The following is a 14,616-nucleotide window of genomic DNA, read 5'->3' as shown; positions in this document are numbered from 1 at the left end:
ATGGTTTGGAAAGTTGAAGCTTTGAAAACCGGGTGGTTGTTCAACATATACTTCCTCGTTTATGAAGCCATTTAGAAAAACACTTTTCACATCCATTTGATATAGAATAAAGTCTTTGAAACATGCAAAAGCAAGCAACATTCTAATTGCTTCCAATCTAGCTACGGGGGCAAAAGTCTCTTCATAGTCTATTCCTTCTTCTTGATTATACCCTTGGGCCACCAATCTTGCCTTATTTCTTACTATGATGCCATTTTCATCCATTTTGTTTCTAAAGACCCATTTAGTTCCAATAACACTTTGATTTGAAGGTCTTGGTACTAGTTCCCATACTTCACTTCTTTCAAATTGATTTAATTCTTCTTGCATAGCAATCATCCAATTTTCATCAACTATAGCATCTTTTATGTTTTTAGGTTCTCCTAATCAGGTTTTGATGATAACAAGACCTAATATTAACTACGAGAAAACATATTCTCCTATGATGGACTCAATCATATTTAGATATCTAATTTGTTTAGCATTCTCAAAAGGATTGGATTTGTGTCTCATGAATGTTGTTACTACATACTTACATGGATATTTAGATAATGACATATATATGAAAATCCCTTAAATATTTCAAATACATGAAGCAACTAATTAAAAACATTATAACATATACTCAATTAAGCTACAAAAATATTTGTATCAATTAAGCAGTCCAAAGGCATGTGGTACAATCACTTCAATGAATATTTGAAATGGAAAGTATGTATGTATTACCTTATTTTGTCTATGCATATTCATTATGTTAAATATTTGCAATTATTATAATATATGTGGAACATTGAATTTTGTTGGAACTCTTGAAAAGCTTACAAGAATAGTTGACTATTTGAAAAGTAAAATTGAAATGAAAGATCCTGGAAAACAAAATTTTTGTCTCGGCTTACAGATTGAGTACTTTTTAAATGAAATATTAGTTTATTAGTCAACATATATAAAGAAAGTTTTGAAGCACTTTCATATTAGTAAATGACATCCATTAAGTTCTTTGATGATAGTTCATTCACTTGAAGTGAAAAATGATCTTTTTGTTTTAAAGAAGATAATGAAGAACTACTTGGTCTAGAAGTACCATATTATAGCGTTATTAGTGCACTAATGTATCTTGCAAATTATACACGACCAAATATTACATTATTTGTTAACTTGCAAGATATAGTTCTACACCAACTCATAGACATTGGAATAAAGTCAATCATGTACTTGATAACATGGGTCTATGTTATTCTGAAAGATCATAATCTTAATTGTTTGAATATGCAGACGTTGCCTATCTTTCAAACCCCCACAAAACTCATTTCAAATGAGGTATGTATTTATTTATGGTGATACAACAATATCATGGAGATCAATCAAGCAAATAATGGAAACATGTGGACTACCCTCCATCAGAGGTAATGCTACCAAGTTATATAATATTGTATGCATTGCGGAGATTAAAGAAAGACACATTAAAGGTGATAAAATTAAGCATATATCGCTTAAGTTCTTTTACATTCATCAACTCCAGAAGAGTAATTAAAATGTTGTTCAACAAATAAGGTCAAGTGACAATTTAACAAATCTATTCACAAAGGCATTGTCAACTATAAGACTTAAGATGCTCATTGGAATACATCGACTCAAAGATCTTCATGTTACGCTATTAGAGAGATTATAATCATGTTAACATAAGGGAGGAGCTTATTGATAGGAATATCACTATGATGTACTATTTTTTCCTTCGTCCAGGTTTTGTCCTATTAGATTTTATTAGCAAGGTTTTTAATAGGGTAGTTGTAGTAATCCAAAAGAATATTGTATTATTTTTCCTTCATTAAGGTTTTTCTTATAAGATTTTTCCTAGTAAGGTTTTAATGAGACATATTCTTATCATCATTCAAAGAAGAGTATTATAAAATATGATATTTTATCGGATTATGGGAACTTGTGGATGATGTATATTTCTTTGTGACTCTCTATAAAAGGGAGATACCTTTAATGAAAATTTTCAATTCTTTCCCTACATTCTATTTTTCTTTTATTTGAATATCTTTGTTTATTCTCTCGTATTTTCTTCTCCTTATTATTTTATTTTACAACATTTTTAAAATTTTAAAATAAATGAATATAAATATGTTAAAAGAATTTAAGTTAATTTTTTTTTTATAAAAAATGGATAAATATTATCTTTCATCATACCTATATCAATTATACTTTCAAAATAACTTTAATATATATATTTTTACAATATTTTTACATATTTTACCGATATTTTATTTCTCATATATCCGTAAAATTCAAATTTATTTCAAACCTTGCTCGTAATCATCCTTCTATCATTGATCTCCTTCAATGACCAGTTGGATTTGTTTATCAGATTTACTATTTAAAAGGAAATTACATTAGTTTTTAAATAGAATCTTTTAAAGGATATTAAAGGAAATTAAATTTATAATTTTAAAAGGAAATTTATATTTTAAAAAGAAAGAAAGTTAAAAAGGAAATTAAACAAAATAAATTTAAATTTTTAAATGATATTAGTTTTTAAATAGAAACTTTCCTTTTTAAAAAAAACTTAAATAGATATTTAATTTAAAGTATATAAAATTTTGACCGAAAATATTTATTTTTATAATTATTAAATAAGAAAAGGAAGGCAATGAGAAGCGGGACCACCGCTTGCCATCTGCTCCCGACTCGCCTCTTTTTATCTCAGTGTACTTGCCCACCAGTATACATTATTTTCGTTGGTGGGTCTGATAAAATTTTTCAGTGTTTCTCCTGCGGTATATTCCCAGTCAGGTGAGCCGTTCTTTAATTGTTACTCGATTCGATCAACACTCATGTTCGATTCAGATCATTCAACTATTTCTTTAAATTTCGTTATTTACTTATATAATTTCAATAGCTTGGTGTTTTGGCATCCCAGTTCTTTATTGTTGGATTTGATCAAACACAACAATCAAGGATTTTACTGTCTGTTTGGTTGATGAGAAAACGGAGGAAAAGAAGAGAAAATCAATCTCGAGTGGATCTTTTCTTCTGTGTTTGTTTCCAATAGTTTGAATTTCCTTATAAGGTTTTATATTTGGAGTCACAATTGCTTATAAATTATGATCACCGATCTAAAGTTGTTGAATAGCGGATTCATTTTTGTCCTTTTTAATCCATTGTGCTACCGAGGGATTATGTTATATGCTAAAGCTTTCCAGGGTTTGAATTTTCTTTTTCCCTTTACTATTGTTGGATTGAATGAAATTGTTTTAGTTTGAAATTTCCAGCTTCCAGGGCTGGTACGATATTGCAGTTATTGTTGTGCTAGCGGAAGCTCTGATACCAATTTGTTGTGCTTTAGACTAATCCCACAGGATCTCCAAAAGCATCAAATAATATACAAACTAAACTAGCCCATAATATAAAGAAAAATAGCAAGAGAAATAGACATCCTGTCTTACCTACATCCTCAAGCAATGATGACGAATCCATTAATCTTCAAATCAAAATTAAAAAATCAAATTGGGAGAGTTTTCTCCACACAAATTGGCTAAAGCAACTAAGATTGGCTAAAACCACATAGATTGACTAAAATCATTCTAACAACTTTGGCTGAAGTAATTCTCTCACCATTCTGACCAAAGGACTTGGACTTATTTACAGGACCCCAAGCCTCTGATAAAACCAATTCATAATCCTTGTGGAACAAGGACTCCTACATATAACAAATTATCAGATCATAATCCTTATGAGAACAAGGATTTCAAAAATATATCAAACACTTAATTGAGCCAAAAACCAACAGTTATAAGTTATTTATGTAAAAGCTGTGTGAAAATTTGGCAGTGTACAGTTTCTCATCTATTGCAAATGCAAATCCGATACAATTACTGTTGGAAATATGAAAGTGTTATTAAGACAGAAATTTTAATAAGGGAAGTGAAATATCAATTATTCTGAGGTTGAGTTGAAATTGTTTTTGCTCAAAGTATTCTTTCCAGTAATTAATTGAAAAGACCTTTGGCTTGGCAACCAACCGTGAAGCTCAAATGGAGAGTTTTAATTGTTTCAATAGTCATGGAAGCCATTTAGGATATTCATGGAAAATTGCTGTGTTATTTGGTTCTTATGTTTGTTTCCTATGTTTGATATCTTGTCACTTGTTTAACCATGACTTCAGTTTGTACGAGCTGTTAGGCAAGTGTCTGTAGTGCTGAATGAATCTGCTGCTGAATAACTAATTTCTTTGTTTCTGCTCGTTCGTTTTTATAAGTACATGGTATGCTGTAATGGCAAGAGAATTGGATTAGTTTTTCCCAACATCCTTGATACTTAAGGGCTATAAGTTAACTACAAGCTGATAACTGCTGCATTAGAACAGTTGATTTAGGTTTTAAGTAGAAACTAGAAACCTATTAAAGAAAGGGCAGTACTGTGTTTGTCCATTTGATTGATCTTTTATTGGATTCATTCATATGTATGCAAATCTGAGTTCCTGTTGTTCGGAAATCACTAATGTGTTTCTTTATCTGACAAAAATTTCTAAAAATGTTTGTGTGGTATTTTCATGGGAAAAAAATCAGTGTTGTATAACTAGCAGGCTAATTATATATTTCTGTTGTAGGAGCTATGATTAAGCTTTTTAAAGTAAAGGAGAGACAGAGAGAAATTGCTGAGAGTGCCAATGGAAGGGCACCCGTTAAGAAGCAAACTGCTGGAGAATTGCGCCTTCATAAAGGTCTCACCTATCTTAGCGATTCAATGGTTATACTTTTTTCCTGTTGTTTATTGCCTATATCTGGTCATAATGTATTTTACAGTAGTCAGTTTTCTGGGAAGTTCCTATTGAGCATTGGTTGTCATTTGTCATTTCTATAGTTCGAGTTATTTTGATGTTAAAATGCAAGTAGAGGGAGATGGAGACATAAAAGTACATGGGTAGGATTAGTTAGAAGGTTTCATTGGGTAATGACACTTTCTTTAATGCTTACTTCTAGCTAAGTAGGAGTTTGATTAGGTCTGGGATTGACCCCAAAGTAATTAATATAGAGAATCATGAGTTGGTTTTAACTATTCTGTAACTTGTTCTCTTATTAAAGCTTCAAATCTATTCTTGAAAAGCCAAAATTGGGTTTTCTAACTGATAGCAAGTGCTGCTTTTATATCAGTTTTAATGGCCTTTATAAAGGCAAGAGGCAGTTTCCATTGACTTACCTTTTGCAGTGCCTAGTTAACTAAACAACATCTATTTTATTAATTCTTACTATGGGATACTCGCATACTCTTTCAAACTTTTGTACTTTTTATTCTTTACTGCTGGAGCTGTTTTATTGATGAGTTTTTGTATTGCATTTTGTGATGTGGAGAGACAGTGAGTATGATTTAGGCCCTTTGAAGTCTCATTTCAAGATTCAAACCGACCATGAATTTTGCTTTCAAACAGGACCTATGTTATCTGCTTTCTAGGGTTCCACTATATTCATCAACAAAACTGTAGTTTCTTAATTTTCCATGCCACCCTTTCTCTTGAAGCTCAGGATTCATGGGCTAGAAAATGTGTGTAAATAAGGTAGTTAGGTATCTTGGGCAGTTTATCATGCTGTATTTATTTATCTATAAGGTTCTCTGCTGTTTTTTTAGCTTAGGAGTCCACTATCCTGCAACAAAATTATTTCATCTCAACTTGGGCTCTCTATAGTTGTATTTTATATCTTCTGATTCTACCATTTCATCTAGCAAAGAAGGTTCTTGGGGTATGTATCTTGCAGATATCAGTGAGTTGAACCTACCCAAATCATGTTCCATATTATTCCCCAATGGAAAGGATGATCTGATGAACTTTGAAGTTGTAATTCGACCTGATGAAGGATATTATTTGTAAGTAACCTCTCACATGCACCTATGAAGGTTTGTTGTGGTATAAGAACTTGCATTACAGCAAATATCAGTTATGCACATTTCCCTTTTGATAAGTAGAATAGGGTTTTCTATTAGGTTTTTGTTTCAAAATTTATTCGTGCTTTCTTCATTATCAAAAGCACAAATTATTTTGCTGGATGATCTTGGTTTTGCTTCTACAGAGGTGGCACATTTAATTTCTCTTTCCAAGTAAATTCTATCTATCCACATGAAGCTCCAAAAGTCAAGTGCAAGACCAAGGTGGAGAAAGCACAATCTTTAATTTCTTTTGCTTCTGGCTCTGTTTCCCTTTTATCAGTTTCTTGATAGTATTTTTGTCCATATATATGGTGTTGTATAATGGTGTTAAATTCTCATAGTCCATCCAACTTGTAGGTCTACCATCCCAACATTGACTTGGAAGGAAATGTTTGCCTCAACATTTTACGAGAAGATTGGAAACCTGTCCTTAATATAAATACGATTATTTATGGATTGTACCATCTTTTCACGGTATTAATTAGTTCTTCTGTAAGTAGGTCACTATAACTTTGTCACCCTCTAATATCGTCCATTCTCTCCATTTTGTTTGTGTAGCAACCGAATCATGAGGATCCCCTCAACCATGAAGCAGCAGCTGTGTTGAGAGATAACCCAAAGTTGTTTGAATCCAATGTAAGAAGGGCTATGGCTGGCGGGTATGTGGGACAGATCTCCTTCCCACGGTGTCTGTAGCTTTGGTTTGCCTGGACTTGGTGCCACTCCATATTGTCATTCCTTGAAGGCCCAGGAGCTGCATCTTGTTTCAAATTACATGTTTTGATTTTCAGGGTGAGGTTAGGGAATTGTAATTCCCAAAAAACCAACAAAGGCCCAGAGGAAGGTGTGTAGGTTACCGTAACTTTTGTGGCTCTTGTGACGTTGGCTTGCCATTTCTTTATTTTGATGTGGAACAATACAGACTTATAGCTTGGACAAGGATATACGTATATTACATCTTTTGTTTTTCCCCCATTCAACACTTCTCATTGTGGTTGCATCTTGAAGGCCTGCATTGCCATGGATTGGACTCTCGAGAGCTTGAAAGGTTGTTTTTTACCTGGAGGAAAAGTGAAATCGTTCTTTCTATTTTCACACAATTGTAACATTTGAGATGAGTCTCTATTTGCACATAAAGTATCATTATTTTGATATCGTGAGATGGTACAACTTAGTTGCTATTAGCCTATCAGTCCTTTGGCTATGGCACAATATTTTCTAATAGCTTCATACCAAAGGGGCGGGATCTATCCGTGTCAAATGCGCTGTGGGAAGTAAAATCGAATCTCCATTTTCCTGGACATTTATACTTGCTTATTGAAGTGCATTATCTCATGGTTGGAGGAAAGGAAATTGAGATTGTCCCCATGGTCCCATTTCTAACTGAACCAACTCGACAGCTGAAACACTGCTAGACCAAATCTCATGATGGCTGTATTAGTTATTTGGAAGAGCATAGATTCCACCCCGCCCTCTGTCCATAAGCAGAAGTGCCTCATCTCTTTTGCCGTTAGCTCACTCTGCAAATGAACTCAAAGCCACACCTACTAGCGCAGTTCATGGTTTATTTACTCCCCTTTTGGTCTTTCTGTTTGATTAAACAAACCGGGCCTTTGGGATCTGGGGAATGGACACTGTTCCAAGAACCAAGCTGGCTACCTGGCGGGGTGTTGACCTTGTGCGCCCAGACTAATATTCCACTGGCCAAGTATTTGACAATCTTTTTCTCTATCATCTTCTCTTGTTGAATCAATGAAAGGTGTTTGTTCCGGATACCATGAATCTGGAAGGAGCTTTATGATATTAAGATATCATGTTCTTTCTTAGGGAAGTGTTTTCTTTCTGAAGGGCATCATCAGGCTTCCAAGTTACATTTGGTTCATTTTTGTTATTGGCAGGCGAGGGATTCAATGTGTTTGCAGTGTGGCAAGGTGGCTGGTGAATTAACTGATCCAGGCACTGAGGTCAAAACTTGAAGTAATCAATTGAATACCTCTCAAGCTAATACCACAACTCAAATATTTACCTGATGATTCAGTCTTAGAATTGCCTCAAGAGCACTTAGTATGATAGCTCAAGCTCCCAATGCAAAGTCTAAGAAGGAACCCAAAGCAAGCACAAATTTGGGTCAAAATCTAATGCTAAAATGATCAAAACAGTATGATTCAGAAAATTTTATACCAGGGAACTAAAATAAGGCTTCTCACATCATCTCTTCCTCTTTCAAACTAGCAATTCTAGCATTTTCTCGGTCCCGCCTGAAAACCACATACAACGGTGTGTAAAACAAGCAACATAAACCGAATGGAACTGCCATCATTGAAAGAAGACCTCTTGACAAGGCGAAGGCTGCCTGTGCAGACCCTGAAACTGGATCAACAGTCTTTGGATCATAGCCAAACATTTTCTCTGAAAGAATTCCAACCATGGGGGCGGCAAAAGAAGAGAAGGATCCTTCAAAAGCACGATCAAATGCATAGATCATGGTCCGGTGCTTGACAGGGACAACCTCCGCAAACATGGGAGCATTTGCAGCTGTGCCATTCCAGCTGATGGTTAGCCCCATGAGAAAGAGGGTGGTGCCAAAAGTGAACCAGCTGCTCACTGACTGTGGAATCACTGTAAGAAGGAACCATGAAAATGGGATGCCCATGAGAGCACTGAACTGAGCACACATGATACGGCCTGAGTGAGGATAGATTTGTGACATTCGATCTGCTATTAATCCACCAAGGAGGGACCCCATTGCACATCCAATGGCAAAAACACTGAGGAGTGCTGCTGAGCTGTTATGATCAAAACCTGCGAAAAGGGTCACAGAAATCATACCTTTTGCAAGTGGGAGAAAATGAAACGTCCTAGTAAGCAATATTTATTATGGCCTACCATTTTGAGTTTGGGAAGGGATAGAAATAGGGGAAGGTGTTTGCAAAAACATAAATAATCCTTCTTTCTTTCAGGCATTATCGGGATCCAGTATCTTGGAAATTGTGATGTCTATTATGGTATTATCTGAACCATATGGGTAAGCCCGTTATTTTGCAATTTATAAGAAAATTAGAAGCAAACAGTAAATGGTTCTCACAATATCCACAATTCCAATTCATCAGGCTCTTGGAGTGCCGACCCTAAATCAAGTAAGTGCTATATTGCATGATCCTTCTAGTGTCCTTTTATTTTCATATGACGTCCCCTCTAATTTAAATATATTTTTTTGATAGGCAAATCAAGTGAGTATATGATGTAAAAAGCACCAAAATACAGAGGTTTACAACAGGCACCAAAAGACACGGCCAACCCTCAAAGTTAAATTTATCATGCACTTGATAAACTTAGGAATATTCTTGAATTTGCGCTCACCAATTAGTTCAAACCACATGGTGAAGAAAACCATGGCAGTCCATGGTAGTGAACCAACAACACCCTGCAAGACAATGATCTGAAATGTTTGCACTTTTATAACAGCTTTGGTGGCTGTCCAAGACTCCAGCCAAACTGACACTGAACTGGCTTTGCTTTTATCTAACAAACTGTTCCTGCAACAGGATAGGGCCAAATCAACAAACACTGACATAAGCCAGCAAGTATGTCATTTAACATGCTGTTTCTATGTTCTGTCACCAAGGCTATCATCAATCTAAGAATGATGATGAAAAAGGATAAGGTTAATGAATGCAAATGAAAATGGGGATAACGAAACAAAATATGAATCTAAAGGCATCATCCCTTTGGTTGTTGGAAACTGTAAGAAAGAAGTAAGAGAAAGAAAAAAAGAAAGGAGGGCAAAAAAGGAAGGAAAGCAAGAACAGGTTCAGTTCAATAAATTGTTACTTCATTCTTTCTCCTATTTTATTTGCCTTTTAAATAGAGATGAAGAGCTCAAAAGTGAATAAATTTTCAAATAATTTACTCTGTTTCATTTTTTTCCATTTGTGTTTTCTATGACAACCAAACATGAGAATTGAGATTCCTTTATATTGTGTCTCACTTTCCTTGGAAGGTTCCAACATCCAAACAAAGAATTCACATGCCACATAGTATAACTTTGTATGTTCAATATAGCCAAAGCCAGTCCTTTCTTCAGGAAGTTCAAAAAGGGAAATTAATGGATGCAGGGCACAGAAAGAAACTGAAACAATGATGAATCTAAAGAAACTCAAAGAAGCAATCAGTACCTGTCAGAGTTCTCACCACTATCATGTGTAATGTTAATTGTTCTTCTTGGGTCAACCACATACTGAAAAACAAGAAACCCAATTAATGAACTCAGTGTTGCCATCATAATGAAGGCACAACGCCATCCAGGTATGCCCCAGAATTGCTGACCAGCCATAACTGTTGCTAAAACTCCACCTCCTATGCCCCCTAAAGAACCGATAAGGTTTAGAAACCCAAATCCAGTCCCCCTCACACTATCCTTATAGCTATCAGCTATGAAAGATTGGAGTGCCGGTATCACAATTGCTAGTCCAAAGCCATTTACTGCTCTCCAGAATGCAACTTGCATGTACTGCTGGCTTGCACCCACTGCAGCTGTTGATATAGCCCAGCAAACAGTGCCCATTGCAAGAACAGTAGGGCGGTCATGACTGATAACTAGAACACCTGCCAAGGGTGATGCGAGTCCCTGCACAAAGTTACGTATGAATGTGAGATATCCCAATTCAGATGGCCCAGCGCTGAAAGCTTCACTGACTTCTTTATAAACAGCTGGAAGGAGATTTTCATCAGCTCGCTCCATTATAGAGGCCAGGTTGATAAGAAAGAGAGAGAGAGAAATCCCAAAAATCTTTCTTGTTCTGTAATAAGCCAACAGATATTATGAGGACAGAGAAGACAATCAATGCACAGAGCAAAATTTTTATTACCAAAGCAACTAAATGGAAGGAAGAAAAAAGGCACAGCATACACATCTCTTTTCATGAGACTGTTTTTTATGTGAGTGCAGAAACACAAGAATGCATTGTATTTATAAACTAAACATTCTAGAATGGAATAAGCATTAAGATTAAAGGTATTGACATCTTAAATTTCAGAATTACCATCTTTGGACAAACAGCTAAATAAACAAGTTTTAAAACAAAAATATTTATCTGCTACTGCATGTTGTAAACAGTCTGGGGCAGAGTAAGTATCATTGTCGAAGTAATTGACATCTTAGATTTCAAGGATTTATCCTCTCCGTCGAGCAGTTATTTTATTTTTTATTGTTATTTTATTTTATTTTTGTGTCAAACTGCTATTTTTGTTGCCCATAAGAACTTGCTTTGATCTGTCCCAGTGCTGAATGCTACACACAGAACAATTTGTGATTCATGTAGGGCCTGTCAGTAGTCCCTTTGACCTCTTTGTGGTGACCCATTACTTTTTTTCTTACCTGGATCTTGTTTAGTAGAGATTTATTTATCCCATTTTGTTCTAATTAGACTACCATTGGACTATCATTGAATTAATTTTAGTTTCACAATGTTTTTGAAAGCATTATAAACTTATAGTGGAGGAGTTCTCCTTTCCAAAATCCCTCAGGATTATTTTCTTTAGGTACATTAGATTCCTTTTCCCACATTACCTGTCAAGATTTTGGTGTTTTTGCATCATGGTGTTCTATTTTTTAACATTTTCATTTTATTGTTTATTCAAAGTCCAGCTCTCTGCCTTTTCATATCCCTAATAGTGATCAGCAAACAACACTAATAAATAAGTTAGGTTATGAGAATTCGGAACAGGTTCAGTAGGCAAAGTTGTTTAGTCATGAAACAAAATGCAATTTCAATGTAAGAACAGATAGAGGGATTCCTCATATGCCAATTAAGGTAGATAACAAGCTGGGAACTCTGGAGTCGAAGGGTTGGCTATACTCAATGCAGGCCTGCTTTATTATTATTATTATTATTTTGATAAATAAAAGAGAGATAAAATTGTATTGAAAAGAGCAGCCAGAACAGCAAATCAAAGTGTATGAAGTAGAAACACCTTCCCCCTCCCTTGCTGGAACAAATAGCTGTCAAACACGGAGAAGCAAGAGAAACCCCACCCTCAACGAGAACCCACCCAATCAATGAAACCAACTAAAGTTGAAGGACCATCTTTTATGAACAATTTTGTCTCCGACCAAAGAAAGAAAACAAAAGAACTCTTAAGTCATTGGATTGACGTCATCTTCAACACAATTCTATTCCTTGCCTTCCAAACCATCCAAAAAATACATAAGGGGTCTACTCTCCAAACTTCCTTTCTCTTTTTTCCCACAAATGACTCGTCCCAGCCCAAAAGCGTCGCCTTAATTGTGGCTGGCAGCACCCACTGCACCCCAAAAAGAGAGAAAAACAACACCTATAAAGCCCTTGTCTTGGGACAATGAAGGATGATATGGTTTATCGATTCTTCATGCATTTGGCAAAGGTAACATCTATTTGCTAAAGACCATCCTCTTTTCTAAAGTTGGTTCAAAGTGAGAGCTTTTCCTCACGTTGCTTTCCACCCAAAAAAACTCACTTTGGGCTGCACACAGGCTTTCCAAATAACATTCGATGGAAAAGAGACTAGAGAGCTTGAAACTAAGGCTTTGTAGAGATACTTAACGGAAAACTTCCCACATTTAGTCTCTATCCAAAGCACCCTATCTTCCACATCCCACTGGACACTCTTCCCATTGAGGCCTAATAAAAACTTGTACACCTCATCCACCTCCTAATCATTGAAAGATCTTGAGAAATGCAGGCTCCAACTCCCTCCTCCCTCAGTGGAACTCCACACATCTTTCACCCAAGCATCCTTGGAAATAGCTAGAGAAAATAAAGTAGGAAACGAAACACGAAAAGGTACAGCCCCACACCATCTATCTTTCCAAAATTTCACCGTTTGACCATTACCCACCACAAAAGAGCGCCTACTACTTACAACATGCCACTCCCTCCTAACTGCTTTCCACAACACCATGCCATACCCATCCCTCACTTCCTTGGAACACTAATTGATTACACCAGATCCGACAAATATCTCCTCTTTGAGTTGCGATGAGTCTTCAATTTGAATGCTTTGCTACTTTGTGGAGTGTGGGAGAAACTAGGATTATAATCAGGATAGTGATTGGGATAGTCCCATACAAGGAGCAACATCCACTGGAAGCATCTTGAACATCAAAAGCATATATTTAAAGTTAGGCCAAGACCAAAGTTCAGCTAAAAGATCCAGGACTTGTTTTTAGCATGGCTATACTGGTGAAAGTTTCTATGTGAAGGATGCCTTTTGTTTCTCAACTTTACAAAATTTCCTCATTTCAATAGGTAATCTACTGCTATGACTTCTTTCCATTGTAATCAAGCTCACTTAGACTTTTACCAATTACCGGTTATGCTAGTCTCACACACTTCTGTAATTTGAAAGAAAAGTTTGAATCTTATTTACCATTAAGGATATGCAGAAGAATACAGAGATAGCAGTCCAATTGAAAGCCCATAAGTGATGAGCAGAAACATTTAATGCATAGCATGGTTACTTCTAAGACAGTTAACATAATCGCCCAAATAACAAACAAAGCCACTCTTCCTTTACACTCTATCAAAACCAAAACGATATCATTTGTATACCTATTAACTCTAGGTTTGGCTGCCGAAAAAACACATTCAAAATTCTAATCCATTTTCTTTTCCCACCGTTTCTCAATAATCAAAGGAAAGGAAAGGAAACTTACGAACTTAACCACCACAAAATCCTCCCCGGAAAAGCATAAAATAACCAATCAAACAGTTGAAGTAAATGGCTAAATTAAATCAAAACGAAACTAACAATGTCTTATAAATCAAGAAGAAGAAGAAGAAGAAGATGATGAAAGAGGAATGGAACTTACTTCATGGCTGCCAAGTGCGTGGGAAACAGAGGCTTAGATCGAAGAAGAGAACGAAATCTGAATCTCAAGCTCCTACAAACGCCCATGTATAAAGAATTGACGGCGGCAAACCCGAAACACCTCTCTTCCTTGTATGCCGTATCTAGGGCTTCCATTCACCATATTGATATACATGCTGCTCACCACTTGCCGATAAACAACTATATTCAACAATTATTATTTATTAATCAATATCTCATCATCATCGTAGAAAAATCAAAATTCATTCTCTCTCTCTATCTAAAACGTTGAAAGAACAGAACAAGTCATGGCATCCATGGAGGTCGTTTTCAAAATGCGAGCGCGCCACGTTCTTGGTGGCGTTTGGCTGAGAGGTATCTGGTGACGATGGTGATGATCGATCATGAATGTGAGCTTGGATCTGCAACGGGTGTTTGGGGTCAAAGTCAATATCATCCCAACAACCGGGAAAATGCGGAACCTGTTGGAGAGGTCGCCGGTCCTGCGTCTTCGGCAATTTTTTAATGTTTTTTTAACTGGGCTATGCAGGTTAGCCGGTTTTGTCTTTATCCTTTTCAGTTGTGTTTTCTGAGGAATTGAATCCGATTGTGGAAGGAAAGTTCCCACTTCCCACAAATTTGGTACTAGTAATAATTAAAGAGAGTAACGTATGATAAAATTTGCTGTCATCTTATCCCATTTATTTGTGAATATTGTTATATAATGAATGCATCACATTAATTATAATAAATATTAATTAAATATTATTTATTATTTTTATTAATACTCATTAATGGACATATTAA

At 35.6% G+C, this 14,616-nt stretch overlaps 2 protein-coding genes across 2 annotated transcripts; one reads left to right on the top strand and one right to left on the bottom strand.

Moving 5' to 3' along the window:
- The first annotated feature begins 2,693 nt into the window (after window positions 1-2,693).
- Window positions 2,694-6,936, top strand: LOC100259910 (probable NEDD8-conjugating enzyme Ubc12-like). Its single transcript, XM_002273381.4, has 6 exons — window positions 2,694-2,832; window positions 4,649-4,762; window positions 5,793-5,901; window positions 6,105-6,183; window positions 6,319-6,435; window positions 6,520-6,936. The coding sequence occupies exons 2-6, from the start codon at window positions 4,654-4,656 to the stop codon at window positions 6,655-6,657; spliced, it is 552 nt and encodes a 183-aa protein (XP_002273417.1). The 5' UTR covers window positions 2,694-2,832; window positions 4,649-4,653; the 3' UTR covers window positions 6,658-6,936.
- Window positions 6,937-8,108: 1,172 nt separating this feature from the next.
- LOC100254794 (uncharacterized) lies at window positions 8,109-14,415 on the bottom strand. Its single transcript, XM_002273447.4, has 4 exons — window positions 13,811-14,415; window positions 10,137-10,760; window positions 9,322-9,497; window positions 8,109-8,763 (listed from the first exon to the last, which is right to left on the bottom strand). The coding sequence occupies exons 1-4, from the start codon at window positions 13,963-13,965 to the stop codon at window positions 8,165-8,167; spliced, it is 1,554 nt and encodes a 517-aa protein (XP_002273483.2). The 5' UTR covers window positions 13,966-14,415; the 3' UTR covers window positions 8,109-8,164.
- Between the last annotated feature and the right edge of the window lie 201 nt (window positions 14,416-14,616).

This window comes from Vitis vinifera, chromosome 4, assembly GCF_030704535.1.
Source record: "Vitis vinifera cultivar Pinot Noir 40024 chromosome 4, ASM3070453v1".
In the NCBI taxonomy this organism is placed as follows: Eukaryota; Viridiplantae; Streptophyta; class Magnoliopsida; order Vitales; family Vitaceae; genus Vitis; species Vitis vinifera.
This window is presented reverse-complemented; position numbering and strand designations above follow the sequence as displayed.

Excerpts from the sequence above, each read along its gene's own strand:
- LOC100259910 (XM_002273381.4), top strand. The coding sequence starts at position 4,654 with ATGATTAAGCTTTTTAAAGTAAAGGAGAGACAGAGAGAAATTGCTGAG. Across the intron at positions 4,763-5,792 it reads AGAATTGCGCCTTCATAAAG|ATATCAGTGAGTTGAACCTA; the intron begins GTCTCACCTATC and ends TGTATCTTGCAG. Across the intron at positions 6,184-6,318 it reads AAGTCAAGTGCAAGACCAAG|GTCTACCATCCCAACATTGA; the intron begins GTGGAGAAAGCA and ends TCCAACTTGTAG.
- LOC100254794 (XM_002273447.4), bottom strand. The coding sequence starts at position 13,965 with ATGGAAGCCCTAGATACGGCATACAAGGAAGAGAGGTGTTTCGGGTTT. Across the intron at positions 9,498-10,136 it reads AGTGGTGAGAACTCTGACAG|GAACAGTTTGTTAGATAAAA; the intron begins GTACTGATTGCT and ends ATCCTGTTGCAG. Across the intron at positions 8,764-9,321 it reads CATGTGGTTTGAACTAATTG|GTTTTGATCATAACAGCTCA; the intron begins GTGAGCGCAAAT and ends CCCTTTTCGCAG.